General features: G+C 43.5%; 1 protein-coding gene across 2 annotated transcripts in view; it reads right to left on the bottom strand.

Moving 5' to 3' along the window:
* rbbp8 (retinoblastoma binding protein 8) overlaps positions 1–20,186 on the bottom strand; it is a 290,628-nt gene that overhangs the window by 144,549 nt on the left and 125,893 nt on the right. The window contains exon 3 of one of the 2 annotated variants that reach the window (XM_070875006.1): positions 10,227–10,415. In XM_070875006.1, the coding sequence (XP_070731107.1) occupies positions 10,227–10,347 (121 nt within the window). In that variant the 5' untranslated portion in view covers positions 10,348–10,415. Of the gene's footprint in view, positions 1–10,226; positions 10,416–20,186 lie in introns of those variants that run through there. The other variant, XM_070875014.1, reaches the window with a different exon arrangement.

Raw genomic sequence — 20,186 nt, forward strand, 5'->3', positions numbered from 1 at the left:
AAGCAGAACCCATCATCCACATCAGCCCAGCAGGACTCACAACACCAGGTAAGCTCAGCAAGGCCAGCTGCACAACAGACCAGCGAGGGCCAACAAACGATTCACCAAAACCAGCATTTGCACCGAGACGATCAACCAGGGAAAGAAAGGCCCCAGATCGACTCACCTTGTAAATAGTTACACTGTTGACTTTGGTGGGGGAGGGGGGGGGGGGGGGGGGGAAAGAGAAAGAGTGCTGTTATATATGTAAACCTGTAAATACCTTGTGTAGCCACCAGAGGGCTCATCCCCTGGAGTCCCAAGGGATCCCACAATTTCTTGGGAGCACCTGTACTTAAGGAGGCCTCACAGGCTGGAGAGGCACTCAGGAGACCTGCAATAAAAGATTACGGTCACACTTTACTTCGAGCTCACATTATCTAGTCAGACTCTTTATTCGTACATAATAGGAGTAATACATTAGGTAGAGGATTGGTTAATGGGCAGAAAACAGAGAGTAGAGATAAATGGGCCATTTTCAGATTGGCAGTCTGTAACTAGTGGGGTGCAGCAAGGATCAGGGCTTGGGCCTCAAATATTCACAATTTATATTAATGACTTAGATGAAGGGACAGAGTGTAATGTATTCAATTTTGCTGATGATACAAAGCTAGGTGGGAAAGAAAGCTGTGAGGAGGACAATAAAGAGCCTGCAAAGGGAGAAAGACAGGTTAAGTGAGTGGGCAATAAGGTGGCAGATGCGAGTATAATGTGGGGAAATGTGAGGTTATTCACTTTGGTAGATGTATAGAAAAACAGAATATTTTTTAAATTGTGAGAAACTATTAAATGTTAGTGTTCAGAGAGATTTAGATTTCCTCGTACAGGAAACAGAGTTAACATGCAGGTACAGCAAGCAATTAGGAAGGCAAATGTCATGTTGGCCTTTATTGCAAGGGAGTGGAGTACAAGAGTAAAGAAGTCCTGCTACAATTGTACAGGACTTTGGTGAGACCACACCTTGAGGGAGTACTGTGCATAGTATTGATCTCCTTATCAGAGGAAAGAGATAGTTGCCTTCGAGGTGGTGCAACAAAGATTCACTGGATTGATTCCTGGGATGAGAGGGTTGTCCTATGAGGTGAGATTGCTTAGATTGGGCCTTTGCTTTCTGGAGTTTAGATGAATGAGAGGTGATCCCAGAGAAACATACAAAATTCTGAGGGGGATTGACAGATGCTGAAAGGTTGTTTCCCCTAGCATGAGAGTCTAGACCGAGAGGTAAGGGGTAAGGATAAGGGGCCGGCCCAAAGACTGAGATGGGGAGGAATTTCTTCACTCAGAGGGTTGGGAATCTTTAAAATTCTCTTCCCCAAAGTGCTATGATGCACAGTCGCTAAGTATATTCAAGGCTGAGATAGATAGATTTTTGGACTCCAGAGGAATCAAGCGATATGGGGATCGGGCAGGCAAGTAGAGTTTAGGTCGAAGATCAGCCTTAATCTTATTAAATGACGGAGCTGGCTCGAGGGGCCATATGGGCTACTCCTGCTCCTAATTCTATTATTATTATGAACAAAAAGTAAGAGTGTGGGACTAAGCATGACTGCACTTGCAAGGAGCCAACACATTTACGACAGACAGAATGGCCTCCTTTTTCTGTGTTGCAAGTTTCTACAATTTTATGAAATTTCTTGTACAATTGAAAGCACCGCTTTATTTTAAAAGTATAACTATATCTTAATAAATTCCAATGGGTTTAAAATAAGATCTTGTATTTTTTTGATGAACTCCTCACATCTCATGATGCCACAAATTTCTAAACATGTCTGCATTTGTTTTTAAATGGCTGACTGGATCAATGCTATGTTCGCTTTAGTATGGAATTAAAAACTTGTTGAGCAATGCCTACAAGGTCCACATGGCACAGACCAAGATCAGATCCCAAAGCAATTACCAGTCATCACATTATATAGATACTAATGGTCTAGATATACTATAGATTTTGTCAACACGACATGCATGGTTTTCTTCTCACATTGATGAAGGTTGGGATATATCTGGAAAGTGAAGTTAACAAACTGATGCCACATTACATTTTGACAAGTGACGTGAGACCAGCGCTGCCTCAGTGGCAGTATAATTATAAGCAGAGCAAAAGAAATTTCAAAAAGTTCCCAGGCAGGAACCTTTCAACTTCATTATTTAACTTTCCAGTGATAGAGAACACGCTATCCTGTCAGGCTCAAACTAGCATCAAAAATCTAATTGCTATTTGGACTGTAGTTCTTTATTCATCTAAGTAGGTCTGAAAGTAAACAGAAAATTAGGTCACCTCAACCAGCCCGCAAAGAAAATGCAATTATTAATTTCACAACAGGCTACACTGAATAAAGAGTCGGTGCATGCCATTGCCAGTACAGCTCAATGGCATTATAAGACAGAGATTATCATCTGCACAATTAAATTATATTTGCAAAGGTTTCAAAAATCAGATAAAGAAATTAAAGGACAACAAAATGCATCAATGTTTTTATTTATCAGCTACCTTGGCTGTACCTACATCTAATATGTGGAATGGGAAAGTTCTAAATTTAGGCAAACACTTTAGTGACAGCTTAAGATTTAAAAAAATGCCTGCCCGACGGCTAAACATGACTTTGCCCTGCCGTCCACACCCTGTAAATGTATACTTGCTGAATGAAAAAGGATTAACAAATGGCTAAACATTTAATTTCTCACTGCATATATTTAAAACCACGCACCAGATGACTGGAACTGTTTTTCATCCCCTTCTTGTAAAGTTAAGGAACATTAAAAAAAAACTTGTAATTCAGACATTTCATGCTGTGTTCTCTAACAGTATTCAAGATATTGAATGGTTAGAAGTCTCTCACACAATGATGTCCCTAAAAAGACTCTAAATTCAACTCCATTCCTTTTTGAAATTTGTAAGAAATTGAAATCTCTGCACAAATTTTGCTGGAGCAGAGCATCTTGCGCCTCCCGGAAGTTCGATTTTTTCCCCTCACCTGTCAGCTCAAACTGTTTTGCCCTGCAAGTTGCTGGAAGTGCGAGCTGATAACGGCACACAAGGGGAATGGGGCATCTGGGACCTCAGTGAACAACGGGGCCAACAGTTCTGCTCCTGAACTAATGAAATTTAAGGATTGAAATATACGAGGAACAAGAGAGATGAAAATAGATTTAAATCGGGTAAATAGAGGGAAAGAAAAGTTGGATTAAGGGAGAGGGGAAAAAAGACAAAGGAGAATATTGGCTGGATTTTCCAGTCCTTTGAGCTACGGGTTTCGCCCCGGAGCAGCGTGATAGGTGGTGGCGAGGTCTCCAGCGACCCGCCACGATTCTGTGGTTGGATTTTGCAGCAGTGCTGAGCAGCACCACCAGGAAGAGCTGCGCCGGGTGTACAGCATGCCAGGTTGCGACACCGACGTGAGTTTGAGCTCCTGCCCCGACCGCCCAGAAGTGCGCCCACAATGACCACCTGGGAAATCAGAGCGATCCTGCCATGCCGGTGGCGGAAAGGTAGGTAAAGTACTACAAAACTAAGTGCAAATGTTTTTTGTTTTAATTTTTTGTGCGATTTGTGTTGTGGTGGCGTGGGCAATGTTTTAGGAATGTTTGTGTGGGTTTTTTTTTTTAGGTTCCCTCTTCTCCCCGCTCCCCACCCCCCCACGCCTCTATCGGAGCACTCACGGCATGGCTCTTTCCCTTCCTTGCGCCAAGAAGTGTACAACGCCTCCCTTAATGCTGCACCCCCTGACGCAGGGTCCAGATGCCCAAACTTAAAATACCAAAACTATTCCCGGCCACTAACTTTCCCGCCCTGCCACCATTATCGCCCCGAAAACAGAAAAGCCAAAAATCCAGCCCGTAGTTTCTTCAATATAATTTTTTTTAAACCTCTAACATTCAATGTTCCCCATAATTTTATTTGGCGCCATGCGGCCTCTTTAAGCCAGCAACGTGGGATCCCAGGAGCTTAACTGGACCATTGCCAACAATAAATTTACTACCTGTTGGAATGCGAATCCACTGTTTATAATTGTTCCCTTTCTGGGCCGGAGAATTTGATTGGCTTTGCAGGAACATAAATCTCATTAAAAGGATACTTACGCTGTTAAGTAGCAACCCTAACTTTCTGCAACGAGTTTAATTGGAAATTAATGTGCAGATGTTGCGATTTCATGAAACGCATGGGGAGGTTGACGGTGAGCTGCCGTTTTCGCGAGCATGACTGCAATTCATCCAGCAAATTACGGCAATTGCAATTGACAGGGTATCTCTTGCTAGCCACAAGTTGCTGGGAGATTTACACATTAATAACGGTGAGCGCCACTAAGCTCACCTTTACTCTGCCAGCAAAATCTGGGTCGTTGTCTTTTGATTTTTTTTCTCTTCCTTCTCTCCTAAAGACTTTGACTCCTTGCTACGATACATTTGCTGGTTGCCACTCTCTTGCACATTGCCCAAGTGGGCATTACTCGGGTGTTAGTAGGCCTCCGAACCCTGGATGATTTTCGCATACCCTAGCCCAGAGACACAAGTGAATTGTAGTATTCTTAACTCTTACCTCGGCAAAGACAAGTGAATTAATTTGGAATCTGGGGCTTTGTGGTCTGTATGGCTTCATGTTATAAAAGTTGAGAGTTCAATGTTCCTAGAGAGGTTCACCAAGTATCTTGCAACTCTGGCTTGTTAATCACAGATGACAGACACACAAGGTCATTGTACGGATCTTATACACAAGATAGTCATTTCTTCAACTGACATGTCACAATACAGTAAAAGACCTCCCACAATGATTAACACAATTATCCATAACAATTTGTATAGCAAAGTTAAGTGATAAATTTGGAAATACATCCTCATTATACATACTGGTTTCTTACAATGAAAACATGATGCTTTACATACAATTTATTTCAATGGCCTATTGTACTTATTGCAATACTTAACATTAGAGATGCTTTTAAAATGACTGATTTAAGAGTTTGCAATAAATTTCAAGTATGTTTCAAAAGAACAAACTATATCCATGGCTGCTAGGTCTAAACTTGAGTTATACATATAGGCCAAGAGTTTCCACTTTGGTCGCAATTAGCAATCCAGACACAAATTGCGCTCAAATTATGCTAGTTTTCAGAAGTGTTTTTTCCCTCAAGTTCCTGCTCAAACTCATTAGCATATTGATGAACGTAAAATCTTCCATGAACCAGCGCAATTGGGCAGCGCTTTAGAATGTAATTGTTTTTAAATGCAATATAAAATGCCATAATATATTCAAGAGTGGTAACCTGGTGCAGTTTATTACTCCAGCTAAAAATGGGTTTTATCACCAAAAAGAAAAATTTTTACTCAGTGTCTAGTCCACTTGAGTAACCTGATTTTAAATAACTGAAAAAGACATAATAAAAAACTATACAGAACCATTTACTAGTTATATTGGTGCAGTCAGTTTTAGTTAATTTAAAAATACTCAAGCTTATAAATTGTGCCCATTAGTGTCTTTGCACCTAAAAACCCACAGCTTGAGCATTCTCAAAGGCCTGCAAACAGGTGCAATTAGCGGAAACTCGCAACAGTCATTAATTCGATCGGGGGGTTAAGCGGCGTGGCCTGTTTTGTGGGCGGGGCCGGCTTCTAGCACAATGTTTTTAAACTAATGCAAAAGATCGTGGAAATTGGACAAAATTGGCAGAAATTCTTATCATATGTTGAAACCCATTGACTAACAAAAGTGGATTTGGTGGCAGGCAATCTTAATCTGTAAAATGTGGTGAAAGAATTACGTATTTGACTCGCCATCAAGAAGTTCAGGAATTATATCCTGGCAGTAGACTTTTCATGTCAAGATAAATTAACACAGCAGCAGAATCAGCAACCAGAGTAACATACAACAGGTTGGCAGGAGCACAATGGACAATGGTAGATCTTGTTCATCTTGGCTAATATCAAAAGTTGCGTTCATATCTCCGATCAGAATCTCTTCATGGTGGTTCAAAGAAATGTAGCAATGGCCACAGAAAGTGATTTTTGAAAAATATCTAGCAATGACTTCAGCCTGAGTGAGGAAGTTCTGGTGGCTGTGACATTCAAACTCTAAACCACCCAAGAGATTAATTAATGGAAAACTTCTGCCCTCAAGCAGATCATAGTCATCCTTTTCTTTTTCAGGAGAATCGTCATCTCATTTCATAGTTAGATGACAAGCCATCATCCCTAATGATGAAACAGCCAAGGAGGATATGGACTCAGTCCCAGGGGTAGTAATGATAGTAGTGAGAGAAGCAACAAACTATCTAATTAAAGACTTGAAGGGCCAAATCCCTTAACTATGCTCTTTTGCCATGTGGCTGCAATTGCCAAAGATGGACTCTGATCTTCCCATGGCACCAACAGTCTAAGAGTTCAAACATCTTTCATGAGTTGCAGTATTGTTCAACTGGGTTGATGGCTTTTCCTCTTCAGGCTCTTACCAGAGAAAGTTGAAAGAAAGGATAGATGCCCTGTGAAGTCAGTTTCCATGGGTAAAGGCAGAAAATGCCAGGCATATCACATAGAAGAAAGAGTCAGGTTTCGATATCATACACAGCAAGAACCGGTCACAGACATGGTGAATGCTCACTGCATGCCACATATGAAGCCTTTATGCTGGCAAGTGGACACTACAGAGCTGGTGACCTCAGTGGGATTAAAGAGTGGATCAATTGATACTGATCGAGGTTGGTATATCAATCAATAAGTATGAACTGTTGATTGTATCAGCTGAGGAAAAGAACATGGGTCTATATGTGCTTTAGTATCACCTGATGTCACCGGAGAGCACCATGGTTTCACTAAAATACTGTGCAACTTGGCCTAACTTCAAGCATGTACGGAGGATGCGGAGGGAAGAATATAGCTCGTTTATGCTACAATGACAACTAAAGCAGCTCTGAGCTTTTGAATCTCCCTCACTCAAGACCACCCTATTTATTTTGTGGGATTGTTGGACCAACAAGCAGAAAAGAATGAACACAACGACCACGGGGTAAATTTTCACAGGGGTTCTCCCATTCATTTGCTGTAACTGCAGCGGAAGAATCGCAAAATTCTGGAAAATACTCTTCTTACGGGATTTCCACAACTCTTCCAAAGTTATTGCTGATGCGCAGGAAATTCACCCAACTGTCAATTCCAGCCCTATTCCCACCTAACTTGCGAGGAAACAAATAAACATTTTTACACAAGTCTGTGGAGGTGGTGATTAAATAATGAAAAATGTGGATTAAAAAAAAGTGAGTGAGTGATTTGATTTGCAATAGGTGGCTTTACCCTCACTTTTAACTTTCTGTTGGATGCTGGCCTCTGTTGTGTTGCTTGATGCAGAGATTGGTTTCTTAATAGTGTAAAACTCAAGGATTATGTTCACCACATTTACATTGCAAAAACAAGGAATCTTAACTCAACTGCAGATTCACAGACCTACATTTTGTGAATCAATGTTCCAAGTGATTTCCTGAACATCGGTTCTTATACATTAATGAAAGCAGCTGACCGAGAGAACCCTGAATCTGCTAGTGCTGTACTCTTGTACTGAAAAGGGTTTTTAGTGACAGAATAGGAAATAAAGCATCCTCTTTGGAATAAAGTATAATATTTAATTAAAAGTAACAGAAAATAGAGGGCTCCAAAATTAGTCAATTGCCAAGAGCATTGCTGAATGTAGAACTGATTCACATAGACTAAGAAGATCGTAGACAATATTAGTGGATATCAGATAGGACAGGATTACATATATAGGGCCATGATAAATGGCCTCAGTGGTTCTAGGGTAGAGAGGGGGAAAACAAAATGAAAATCAGCCAGCGTTTCCACCCGATTGGCATCCAGTGACTCCTGATGAAATGTGCTTACATTATTATATCAAATAAGGGTAGATCCAAGGTTTGCTATATTTCCTCAGGGTCAAAAAGTCTGCTGCTATTAATTGTCTATGCTCAGAAAAATAATGGGATTTTTGTTGAGGTACCAAAGAGCGATTACCGCATCACTGAGATCTCCCAGCATGCTCTCCTCCTTCCAGATGAGAGAGATGAGGTCATGCATTTGTGCCAATAGTGTCTCTCCGCCATACTTTAGTGCCTCAACGGGGATTCCATCCGCTCCTATTGCCTTGTTGGTCTTGAGCTGGCAGATGGCCTTTTCTACCTCATGCAGGGCTGGGGTTTTGCTGAGATGGTGGCGAGTAGCATGCTGCGGGATGGAGTCGAGGACACTCGGTTAAGGAGATCTTTGAAGTGCTCCTTCCAGCGGGTCCTGAGAGATGCAGTAATCATGACCATCTTTAAAAAAGGGGACAAGTCAGACTGTGGCAACTACAAAGGAATCTTCCTGTTATCAGCCACTGGGAAAGTCGTTACTAGAATCCTCCTCAACTGTCTTCTCCCTTTGGCTGAGAAGCTCCTCCTGGAGTCACAGTGCAGATTTCCTCCTCTGCGGGCTACCAACGGACATGATTTTTACGGCGTGACAGCTGCAAGAAAAATGTAGGGAACAGCACCAACCCTTAACCAAAGACCTTTGACACCATCCACCGCACGGAACTATGGAGTGTCCTCCTCATTTCTGCTGCCCCCAAAAGTTCATCACCATTCCCCGTCTGCTCCACGACGACATACAAGTCGTGATCCTGACCAATGGATCCATCATAGACCCAATCCACGTCCAGACCAGGGTCAAGCAGGCAATGCTTCACTTCACACTCAACAAGCTCCCCGCTGGAGTGGAATTAAACTACAGAACCAGTGGGAATCTGTTCAACCGTAGTCGTCTCCAGGCCTGATCCAAGACCATCCCAACCTCGGTCGTCGAACTACAGTACGCGGCGATGCTTGCGTCTGCATACATTCAGAGACTGAACTCCAAGTCATAGTCAACATCTTCACTGAGGTACACGAAAGCATGGGCCTTACACTAAACATTCGTAAGACAAAGGTCCTCCACCAACCTGACCCCGCCACACAGCACTGCCCCCCCCAGTCATCAAGATCCACAGCGCGGTCCTAGACAACATGGACCACTTTCCATAACTCGGGAGCCTATTATCAGCAAGGGCAGACATAGTCGACGAGGTTCAATACCACCTTCAGTGCGCCAGCGCAGCCTTCGGCTGCTTGAGGAAAAGAGTGTTCGAAGATCAGGCCCTCAAATCTGCCACCAAGCTCATGGTCTACAGGGCTGAGTGATACCCGCCCTCCTGTATAGCTCAGAGACGGGGATCATATACAGTAGACACCTCAAATCGCTGGAAAAATACCACCAATGATGTCTCTGCAAGATCCTGCAAATCCCCTGGGAGGACAGATGCCCCAATGTTAGTGTGCTCGATCAGGCCGACATCCCCAGCATCGAAGCACTGACCACACTCGACCAACTCCGTTGGGCGGGCCACATTGTTCGCATGCCTGACACAAGACTCCCAAATCAAGCGCTCTCGGAACTCCTACACGGCAAGTGAGCCCCAGGTGGGCAAAGGAAACGTTTCAAAGACACCCTCAAAACCTCCTTGATAAAATGCAACATCCCCACCGACACCTGGGAGTCCCTAACCATAGACCATCCCAAGTGGACGAAGTGCATCCGGGAGGACGCTGAGCACCTCGAGTCTCGTCGCCGAGAGCATGCAGAAAACAAGCACAGGCAGCGGAAGGAGCGTGTGGTAAACCAGTCCCACCCGCCCTTTCCTTCAGCGACTGTGACAGAGATTGTAATTCATGTATTGGACTGTTCAGTCACCTAAGAACTCACTTTTAAAGTGAAAGCAAGTCTTCCTCGATTTCAAGGGACTGCCTATGATGACCAAAGAGCAGCCAGACTCAGAACTGTATCCCAGCAAGAATCTAGATCATCAGGAATGGAGAGAGAAAAAAAAACACAGAAATTCCTGAGATTCTTGGAAGCAAAGAGAGTTAATGATGTTCATTACAGTCCCTTGAATTACTATCCAGTTGCTTACTATTATCAATGCATCAACTAGAATATTGTTATGTTGCTATAGCAAAAACAGGGCAAGTTCCATCAAATGTCCATGAAAAGGAGTACAGAATGATACAAGAAAACCGCTAATGATTTGAATATACAGACAAAACCTCATACAAGCTTTATGCGATTGGATTTTACATGTAATTTTAAGGTGATAATTGATGCTAATCCAGCTCAAGTGATCACCATGTACCATGTACCTTGTACGTCGTTGTCATGGCATTCTCTCAGTTTGGTCCAAATATCCTTAAATACATCTATGGCAGCTTCAGCTGTGCTCCCAGTGCCTGGACTCCCACAGCTTGCATTGGAGCTATTCATGGTACGGTCTTGTATGTCGATCTTCAAAGCTACATACTGTAGTTAAAAAATCATCAATCAATTTTCACCTGCAAAACAGATTAGGTAAAACTGATCTTAGAGATTTAAAAGACAAAATATTTTCCCACTTCCCCACCCAATTTCTTCTCTTCTCCAGAAGGTACACAGATAGGGCCCAAGTTTGCCCAGGAGTTGCTATTTTTTTTTGGAGCAACTAGATTTTTTTTGGAGCATCTTAAAAATTGCAATTCTGCCCATTTAATTTGCTCCATTCTAAGTGAGTTAGTTAGGTTTTTTTTTAAGTTTAGTTTTTTTTCCAAAAGGGGGCGTTACCAGCCACTTTCGCCTGTTTTGGCCATTTAAGAAAGTTTAGACAGCTAAAAGTTACTCCAAACTAACTTAGGCCAGCATATGTGGCCACTTGTGTCCGTACAGAAAAACCTGGCGGGGAGCTAAGAAATCAGTGCAGGTAGCCAGAAATATAGGGAGGGGGGGGGGGGAGTGGAGTGAAAGGACCTTGCAAAGCACTAAACACCTTCACAACAATATTAAAGAGCACAAATACATTTAAAGCATCAAGCACTAAACAAAGCACAAAAATAAGCATTCAATAATAAAAAATACAAGGAAGCTGAGAGGACCCGCACCTAGCGCCAAGACTTACAAATCACTAAACAATTAGATTAAAAATGGATTGGTAAGCTAGTAAATACATTATAGCAAGTCCTGTAAAAAGAGTTTCAGCCAAATTATTTTACAGAATTCCTTTTGAAAACAGAAGAAAAGTAAACTTGAATGTAAATCAAACAAGAATTTAGGACCACATAATCAATCAATAAATAAATAAACAAACAAATAAAAAATAGAAGTCCTACCTTCAAGCAAAGCTTGACTGCAGAAAAACTGGGTACTGTTGCACAGAGTTTATACCATCTCCTGCCCAGCTGCCGGCCAAATAGACAGTCTGGCTGGTGGGTGGGAGGGAGGGACCACCAGCGGCAGGAGACTGCAGCCTGGGACCCTTGGGTTTGGTCCCCAGTACTGGGAAGGAAGCATCAGCCCTGGTCGGCGATTATAAAGGCTGGGGGGATGCCGTCGATTGGGAGACCTTGGGGGGGGGGGGGGGGGGGCTACTGGTTGGACGGGGAGGCAGGGAGGCCTGTGAGCGGGCAGGGTGGGGTGGGGGGCCAGGACCTCCAAGTCCCTGGCCATGCCAGGTTCTTTGACCGATTCTGGCCTCCGACGCACCTCCCCTGACTATCGGGTGAGTAAGCCTGCGGCTCCAGGCCACAGCTGGCATCCGCTATCGGGAGGGGAGCTGACATTGGGAAGGGTGGGGGGAGAGGCATGTCCGATCGTGGGGGGAGTCGGCTGATTACAGGGGTCTGATCATGGGTGGTTTACAGGTAAGGCAGCCATAGAAGGCCCCACGCCAGTCTTTGCCCTACTCCACTCCAGCACCATGGTTGTCGCTGGCATCTTCCTATTAATTTGTTTACACCCGCTAATACAAGACAATCAACTAATCTTAACAACATGCCTCTGCCTGGGGGCCTTAACTACCCTATTTACTACACTCACCCAAAACGACATTAAAAAAATCGTTGCCTTCTCAACATCAAGCCAACTGGGCCTAATAGTTACAATCAGACTTAATCAGCCCCAACTTGCGTTTCTTCATAATTTGCACCCATGCTTTTTTTTTAAAAAGGCAATATTTTTTCTTTGCTCGGGCTCAATTATCCACAGCTTAAGTGACGAACAAGACATTCGAAAAATGGGTGGATTATATAAACTCCTGCCATTTACCTCAGACTCTTTAACCATCGGAAGCCTGGCCCTTACGGGCATGCCTTTCCTGTCTGGATTTTTTTCAAAAGACGCCATTATTGAGTCTGTAAACACTTCCCACTTAAATGTCTGAGCCCTGATCTTAATCCTTATTGCAACTGTGCAGCTGGATAAGGCAGCAGGCCGCCGATGAGGGAGCCCATTCGGCCAAGGCTGGGGCGGCGTGCTTCGTGCCCCTCCCACACAGCCTGCAGAGATTGTGGGGGCGAGGAACTACTGCACATGCACACGCATTTTAGCGCGCATGTGCAGAGGTCCCGGCACTGTTTTCAGCGCCGGGACCTGACTCCGCCCCCCCACTGGATGTGGTGCACTACGCTGAGGCCGAAGACGTCCTGAGGAGCGGGGAGAATTCCTCGGTAAGTTTTAGGCACGGTTTTTCTTTTACAAGAGTTTCTATCGAGGTGCGCCCTTCTAAGCGGCGGGGGGGGGGGGGGGCGCGCAATCTTGGGCCCATAGATTCAGATGAAGATGACCCTTCAGCCCATTTGATCTCAAGCATTCTGAAAACAAAACCTTATATAATCTTTCTATTACAATATATAGTTTTTTTTTTGTTTTTTGGAATTATATACCACAGGACATCTCAAAGCGCTTTACAGCCAATGAAGTACTTTTGGAATGTAGTCACTGTTGTAATGTCGGAAATGCGGCAGCCAATTTGCGCACACCAAGCTCCCACAAACAGCAATGTGATAATGACCAGATAATTTGTTTTTTTGTTATGTTGATTGAGAGATAAATATTGGCCACGACACCGGGGAGAACTCCCCTGCTCTTCTTCGAACTTGTGCCATGAAATCTTTTATGTCCACTTGAGAGAGCAGATGGAGCCTCGGTTTAATGTCTCATCCGAAAGACTGCACCTCCAACAATAAGTCCAAAACCCTGGCTTCAACCACTCTTCCAAGAAACCCACTCATGCTATTGATCACCCACCATCTATGTAAACAAATACTCTGCGTAATTCCTGAATTTATACTGCGCTGTAGCTCTGATGGTGCCGGCAGCCTTCCAGTACCTTTCCCAGCTACATATTACATGGTATGGTCCCAGCAGGTTATCCAGCAGGGGTGCAACACAATCGAGCCCAGTACTGTTACTTCTAAACTACATTAATGTGAAAACTAAATGCAAGCTTGTAAAACTGTAACAGAGAAAGCCATAGAAACACAGCATGTGAAATAGGATTTAGGTAAGCTATGCAATTGGGCAGCAAATGACAAATGCAATTTAACAATGTAAATGATTGCACACTGGTCAAAGAAAAATGTGGATCCCAAGTGTACAATGAATGGAACTGAATTGATAGAGGAAGACCAAGAAAGGAACTTATAAGTTATATTTGCAGTAGTGGAGTGGGACACCACACGAAAATGGAGAAATACACATTGAGAAATGATGAAAGAGTTAGGCTCATTTTGAGAAGGCTTTAGAAAGTGAAGCAAGACGAAAGGCTTTAGGAACGAGATTCCAAAGTTCAGGGGCGTGATGATTGAAGGCTCTGCCGCCAATGGAGGAGTAGAGGAATACAGCGTAAACTCGTCAAAAGCGTAAACTCGTCAAGACCAGAGAAGGCTGCACAGGTAGACTGGCACAAGGCCTTAGAAAGAATTATGAACAAGGACAAGGATTTTGAAGTCGAAGCGTTGTGGAAAGCAGTGGACAGCGAGGAGAGTATGACAGGTGAGCAGGAATTAGTGCACAAGAGGATACAAGCAGCAGAACTTTAGGTGAATTGGAGTTTGAAATGAGCAAGGAGAATGTTGGAGGTGACAAAGGCCCGAGAGTGAATTTTGCTAACGGTGGAATAAGGTAAGGGAGAAAGCAGGAAATGGTAGAGACAGTAGCAGTCAATCTTGGTGATGGACTAGATATGTTGTTTTAAGCTGAGCCCAGCCTCGGGTCAATACAAATCATTGCAATTCCGCAGTCAGGTATAGCCTGACAATGCACCCAGAAAGGGATAAATTTTCTGGTGAGGCCATCTGCTGACCGCATCAATATGAAAGTGCCTTAAAATGGTGCTTACTAACCAGGTTCACAGTAGTATGCAAAAGCTTTGCACCACTGGTAGTTTCCTCACCTAAAGCCAGGGTCTGCTATAGACTAATGGATAGAGATTTATGGCTATGTTTAGTCAACATATCCATTGTCGCAGTATCATGCAACTACCAGGATGGTAGAAGGCGAACTAGATGGATCTTCGTCTTTTGTTCCAGCAATTCCCATGTTCCTATGCACATAGAAAGTACTTCTTTCAATTCCATACTTACAGCCAACCGAAGCAGCCGCAGACTTGGCACTGACTGCAGTCATTAGAACCATCTGCCCAGTATTAATCGAGTTGCTGTACTACAATGCTGTTCAAGCAATTTACAACATAGGGAACTAAAGTTATTGAATGAAACAGAATTGGAGTTCAGTGCCCAGGATGAAAGGCATAATTTACTTTAAAGCCTGAGATTTCCAGTATTGTTAGGCGTGACAAAACATGCCCTCATTCCTTTCTATTCAGCTTCTCACGTACTACTGGACTACGACTGGTTAATCAATTACCAAATGAAAGCCAGAAGTGCTGTTGTTTTCTGAGTTTTCACATATAATGCATCATATATACACACACAAGAAAATGATTAGATCCTCATTTACAGCAAGTTATTTTTCTGACCAATGAATTCATACTTTAAAGATAAGTCTAACAAAATGAAGACATCAGAGATTATTGTTTCTTTTAAAAGAAAATCTATACTATGCAATAAAGTACCAAGTTACCAATTTACAAAATTTGCAGAAGGCATCTTCTCATCCTACTTTATATTAGAAGAATATCTAAATTTCATACCACAAACTTAAACAATACATTTAAAATTCAAATTTAACTGAAAACACAACAAATGTTATATGCTACTTACCTTTAAACTTAAATTGTGAGAAACCTTTCATTAGTGAACATTTAATCTTGGTATTCCCTGGAGCTACAATCCTCACATGTGCATTGCGTACTGAGAAAGCAGCTGCTCAGCTCAAGCTGTCTGGTTCTGCTAGGGTATATATGGAAGTGCACAATGGATCACCCAATATGCTTTTCACAACTGACCGAGCAGGTTTGTACACTCTCTGGGACTGGGAATCATACCAGAATTTGTTGGCATAACAGACCAGTCAAACTGGTTTTTCACTCAACTAGAAACTGGTTCAACCAGTCTGCATCAAAGGAAATTTCAACCTACAGAGGTGATTCAGGAATAAGCCTGATGTGCAAAAGCAGGCCACACTGCTGTCAAAAGAAAAAAGACTTGCATTTATATAGCACCTTTCACAACCTCAGGATGCCCCCAAATCACTTTACAGTCAATGAAATACTTTTTGAAGTGTAGTCACTGTTGTAATGTAGGAAACAAGGCAGCCAATTTGCGACAGCTAAGTCCCACATACAGCAATGTGATAATGACCAGATAATCAACATCACAAAAACAGATTAAGGGATAAACATTGACCAGGGCACCTGGGATAACTTCCCTGCTCTTCTTCGAAATAGTGCCATGCGATCTTTTACATCCATCTTACAGTACGAGCGGGGCCTCGGTTTAACGTCTCATTCAAAAGACTGCACAGTCCGGCAATCCCTCAGTATGCACTGGAGTATCAGTGTAGAATTTTGGGGTCAAGTCTCTGGAGTGAGACTTGAACCCACAACCTTCTGACTCAGACGCAAGATTGCTACCAACTGAGCCACAGTTGACAACTTCCAATACAGGCTAGAAATGGTTAGGGCTCCCCTCTTCAAGTTAAATGGATAAACGCAATCCTCGTTCAATAAAATTTTGAACTGATTTTAACACATACAACGCTAAAATGTTGCATTTGATTCAGAGGTGCGAGAAACTTTTGATTGATACGTGAAGGAACAATAGAATAAAAGTCAGGTACCCAACTCAAAAGCAAGATTCAAAATCCCATCCTCGAGTCTCCACTTGATGGCTGTTCGTGCCAAAGAAACGTAAACTCGAGGTGGTCCAAACCGGTTGCCCGTGTCCTAATTCGCACCAAATCTAACTCAACCATCACCCCTTTGCTCGCTGAGCTACATTGGCTCATGGTTAAGTAACGCCTCGATTTCAAAATTCTCATCCTGGTTTTCAAATCCCTCCATGGCCTCGCCCCTCCCTATCTCTGTAATTTCCTCCAGCCCCATAACCAGCAACCCCACCCAGAGATGATTGTGCTCTTCTAATTCTGGCCTCTTGAGCTCAACCATTAGTGGCCGTGCCTTCTGTTACCCAGGCCCCTTGCTCTGGAATTCACTACCTAAACCTCTCTTTCCTCTTTCAAGACATCCTTAAAACCTACCTCTTTGACCAAGCTTTTGGTCACCTGCCCTAATTTCTCCTTCTGCGGCTCAGTGTCAAATTGTTTTATCTCCTTCTGTGAAATGCCTTGGGACATTTTACTACGTTAACGGTGCTATATAAATATAAGTTGTTGTTGCTGTAGTGCCTACAAAGCAGTACAGAAAGAGGCTGACCGAACTTTTAGTCAGCACTCAATTTTGGTTACATTTTTAATTTTTCCAATGGAATGAAATGAAAGCATTGATAAACCACCAAATTCAGTGGAAATGAAAAATAGCTTAAAGAAAAGAATCATCATCATAGGCAGTCCCTCAAAACGAGGATGACTTGCTTCCACGCCAAAAAAGGATGAGTTCACAGGTATTTCAATGAAGGACCCAATATTCCAGGTCCTGAACTACATCCTGAAGGGTGGAAGATGCCTGTGCTTGGATTTTTTTTTTAAATGTGTGGTGGCTGTTGCAGACCAGCCACCACACGGGCTTGACAGAACTAGGTCTTGGTCCAGTGACGAGGGTTATCCAAGACGACTGGAGACCTGCTCTGCTGCACGGACCTAGTGAGCGGACATATCGCAGTGTGGGCTGGCCCCGAACTCTCACCTCTCCTGGGCCCCGATCACATCCCTCCACAGTCTGTCGTTGCTCCTGCTGTACCTGCAAACGCTCCAATCACCAACCTGGACCTTGATGACTTCACTCTTCGCTGCTGTCGCCCTCCTGCACCAGCTCGCGCTGCTCCCTGGAGTGGCACGCCTCCACGCTGCTTCTGGGCTGCCGCACCTCACTAACAACTAGAAACCTTAGAGCTGGATGGAGAGAGGTGGAAAGCAACTTGAGGACATTGCTGGAGTGTGTCTCCACTGCTTTCTGCAGGCCAGCTGAGATCTGAAAAACTGCACCGACCCATTTATGGGAAGGTACACTATAACAAACTGTAAATTAAGGAAACAGATGTGTCGTGTTTTCCTGACGTGTTGTATTGCAAATAACACTAGCTACAGGGGCTGCGTATTGGGCCCCAAAGCCCAGCATTTAGGAGCGGACACTACGGCAAAGAGAAGTGTACAAATACTCTACGAATGCAGCTTTGCACAGACCCCATCAGATGAGAGAGAGATTCTCCTTACTTAAAAGAAAAATCTTGTTACGAAGGATGATAGCCACATGTCGTTCCAGCCAACATTTATCTCTCAACCAACACCACTAAAACAAATTGTTTAGTCATTTATTTCATTGCTGTTTTGGGGATCTTGCTTTGCATAAATTGGCTGCCACATTTCCCCACATTACAACAGTAACCACACTTCAAAAGTACTTAATTAACTGTGAAGCTGTTTGAAAGGTCCCAAGCTTGTGAAACACGATATGTAAATGCAAGTTATTTCTTCATTTTTACCACAAGAGGCAGCGGCCAGGGAGTCAGTCTCCAGTCTGATAAGCAGTGGCACACTTGTGTCGCCTGATGCGCTTTCTCTGGGCCTATGGTCTTTGTAGCTAATACTACCCCAATTTCTGCAAGAATGCTTTCTTCCACACAAGTCTCATGATTTTAATTACATTTTGGTATCCCAGCATTCAGTGTAGCTACTGACTCCATGTTGAGGACAACATTCAAGGCAATTCTCCAGGGGCATTTCTCCTATAGGAAGCATCCAAGAAGCTGCGGGAAACAACAGAAACTTGGCAGAACTGAGCAGACACCATTTTCCTGGGGACCCTGCTGGTGTCCCACCAGAGTTGTGGCAGAACTCTCAAGTAATTTCGGCCCCTATAATTTTAACAAATTTATTAACAGAAGTAGATGAACACTGAATCAACAAATAGACATTTAATGATTTTTTTTTAAAAAGGAAAAAAATAAATATTCTGTCCAATTCTGGGCATCACACTTTAAGAAGGATGTCAAGGCCTTAGAGGTGTCTAAAGGAGATTCACTAGAATGGTACCAGAGATGAGGGACTTCAGTTATGTCAAGAGACTCGAGAAGCTGGGATTGTTCTCCTTAGAGCAGAGAAGGTTAAAGGAAGATTTAATAGAAGTGCTCAAAATTATGAACAGTTTTGATCAGAAGAAATAGGGGGTCAGTAGTCAAAGGCCACAGATAGAAGGTAATTGTCAAAAGAACCAGAGTGAAGATGAGGAGAATGTGTTTTTAACGCAGCAAGTTGTGGTGATGATCTGGAATGCACTGGCTGAAAGGGTGGTGGAAACAAATTCAACAGTAAACATTCAAAAGGGAATTGAGTGGGAAACTTGAGAGTTTGGTAAGTGGGAGAGTTCGGTGAAGTGGGGGTTGGAAGTTTTTTTTCCAAACTTCTTCCACAGAGCGGGAGCAGACCGAGGCCTAGAGTGGGGATAAAAGCCGCAGCAGACTTGCAACTTCAAGGAATCTAATACGGCCAGTGTGATCTCCTGGACTAATTTTGATTGCCTGGTTGGGTCGGAGAGGAATTTTCCCAGATATTTTCCCCAATTGGCCTGGGTTTTTAATCTGTTTTTTTTGCCTCTCCCAGGAGATCGTACGGCTCTGGGTGGGGAGAACTTTGCAGTGTGACATCACAGGTAAGGCAGGTAAGTGATTGGTAGTGACTATGGGCTAAGTTTTTCTTTTAAGTTAACATATAGCATATAACTAAATTCTAAAAATGAACTTTTATTTATTTAACTAATTTAATAAACTATATAAAAAGGAGAATACTTTGATTAACAATAAACAAATTAATTAAATAAAATAATGGGAAAACACTAAACTAATTAATTAAATAAAATAATGGGAAAACAGGGGTATGCTTCTGGCCGGCAGCATGTCAGAATCGATGAGGAAAGGCATCATCACCCTCATCTACAAGCAGAAGGTGGAAGAGGGAGAAAATCAAAAACTGGCGGCCCATTTCGCTGCTCAACGTGGACTACAAGATCCTGTCAAAGGTCATTGCAAACAGGGTCAAGTCTGCTCGAACTGGGGATTCACCCGGACCAGACCTGCGCTGTCCCCGGCAGGAAGATCTCTGATAGGCTCGCGCTACTCAGGGATATGATCGCTTACGTGTGGGACAGGTGGGTGGACACCTGCTTAATCAGCTTAGACCAGAAGAAAGCCTTTGACAGGATATCGCACACGTACCTGATGGACGTGCTCTCCAAAATGGGGTTTGGGGAGGATATCTGCAATTGGATCCAACTGCTCTACACAGACATCAGTAGTGCAGTTCAAATCAACGGATGGGAAACTGAAAGCTTTCCAATCAGATCTGGAGTCAGGCAAGGCTGTCCCCTCTCCTCTGTCTTGTTTGTGTGTTGTATCGAGCCCTTTGCCAAGTCCATCAGGAAGGATGCGGGCATTAGAGGGGTGACGATCCCAGGCAGCAGAGGCGTTCAGGTCAAGACCTCCCTGTACATGGATGACGTCGCCGTTTTTTGCTCGGATCCGCAATCTGCGACCAGTTTGAACTGGCCTCGGGAGCAAAGGTCAATCGCAGCAAAAGCGAGGCCATGCTCTTTGGCAACTGGACCGACCGATTCTTTATTCCCTTCACCGTTAAACCAGATTACCTGAAGGTGTTGGGAATATGGTTCGGAGCGGACGGGGCGTGCGCCAAAAACTGGGAAGAGCGTATCGCCAAAGTGAAGC

This window comes from Pristiophorus japonicus, chromosome 1 (assembly GCF_044704955.1).
Source record: "Pristiophorus japonicus isolate sPriJap1 chromosome 1, sPriJap1.hap1, whole genome shotgun sequence".
Taxonomy (NCBI): Eukaryota; Metazoa; Chordata; class Chondrichthyes; family Pristiophoridae; genus Pristiophorus; species Pristiophorus japonicus.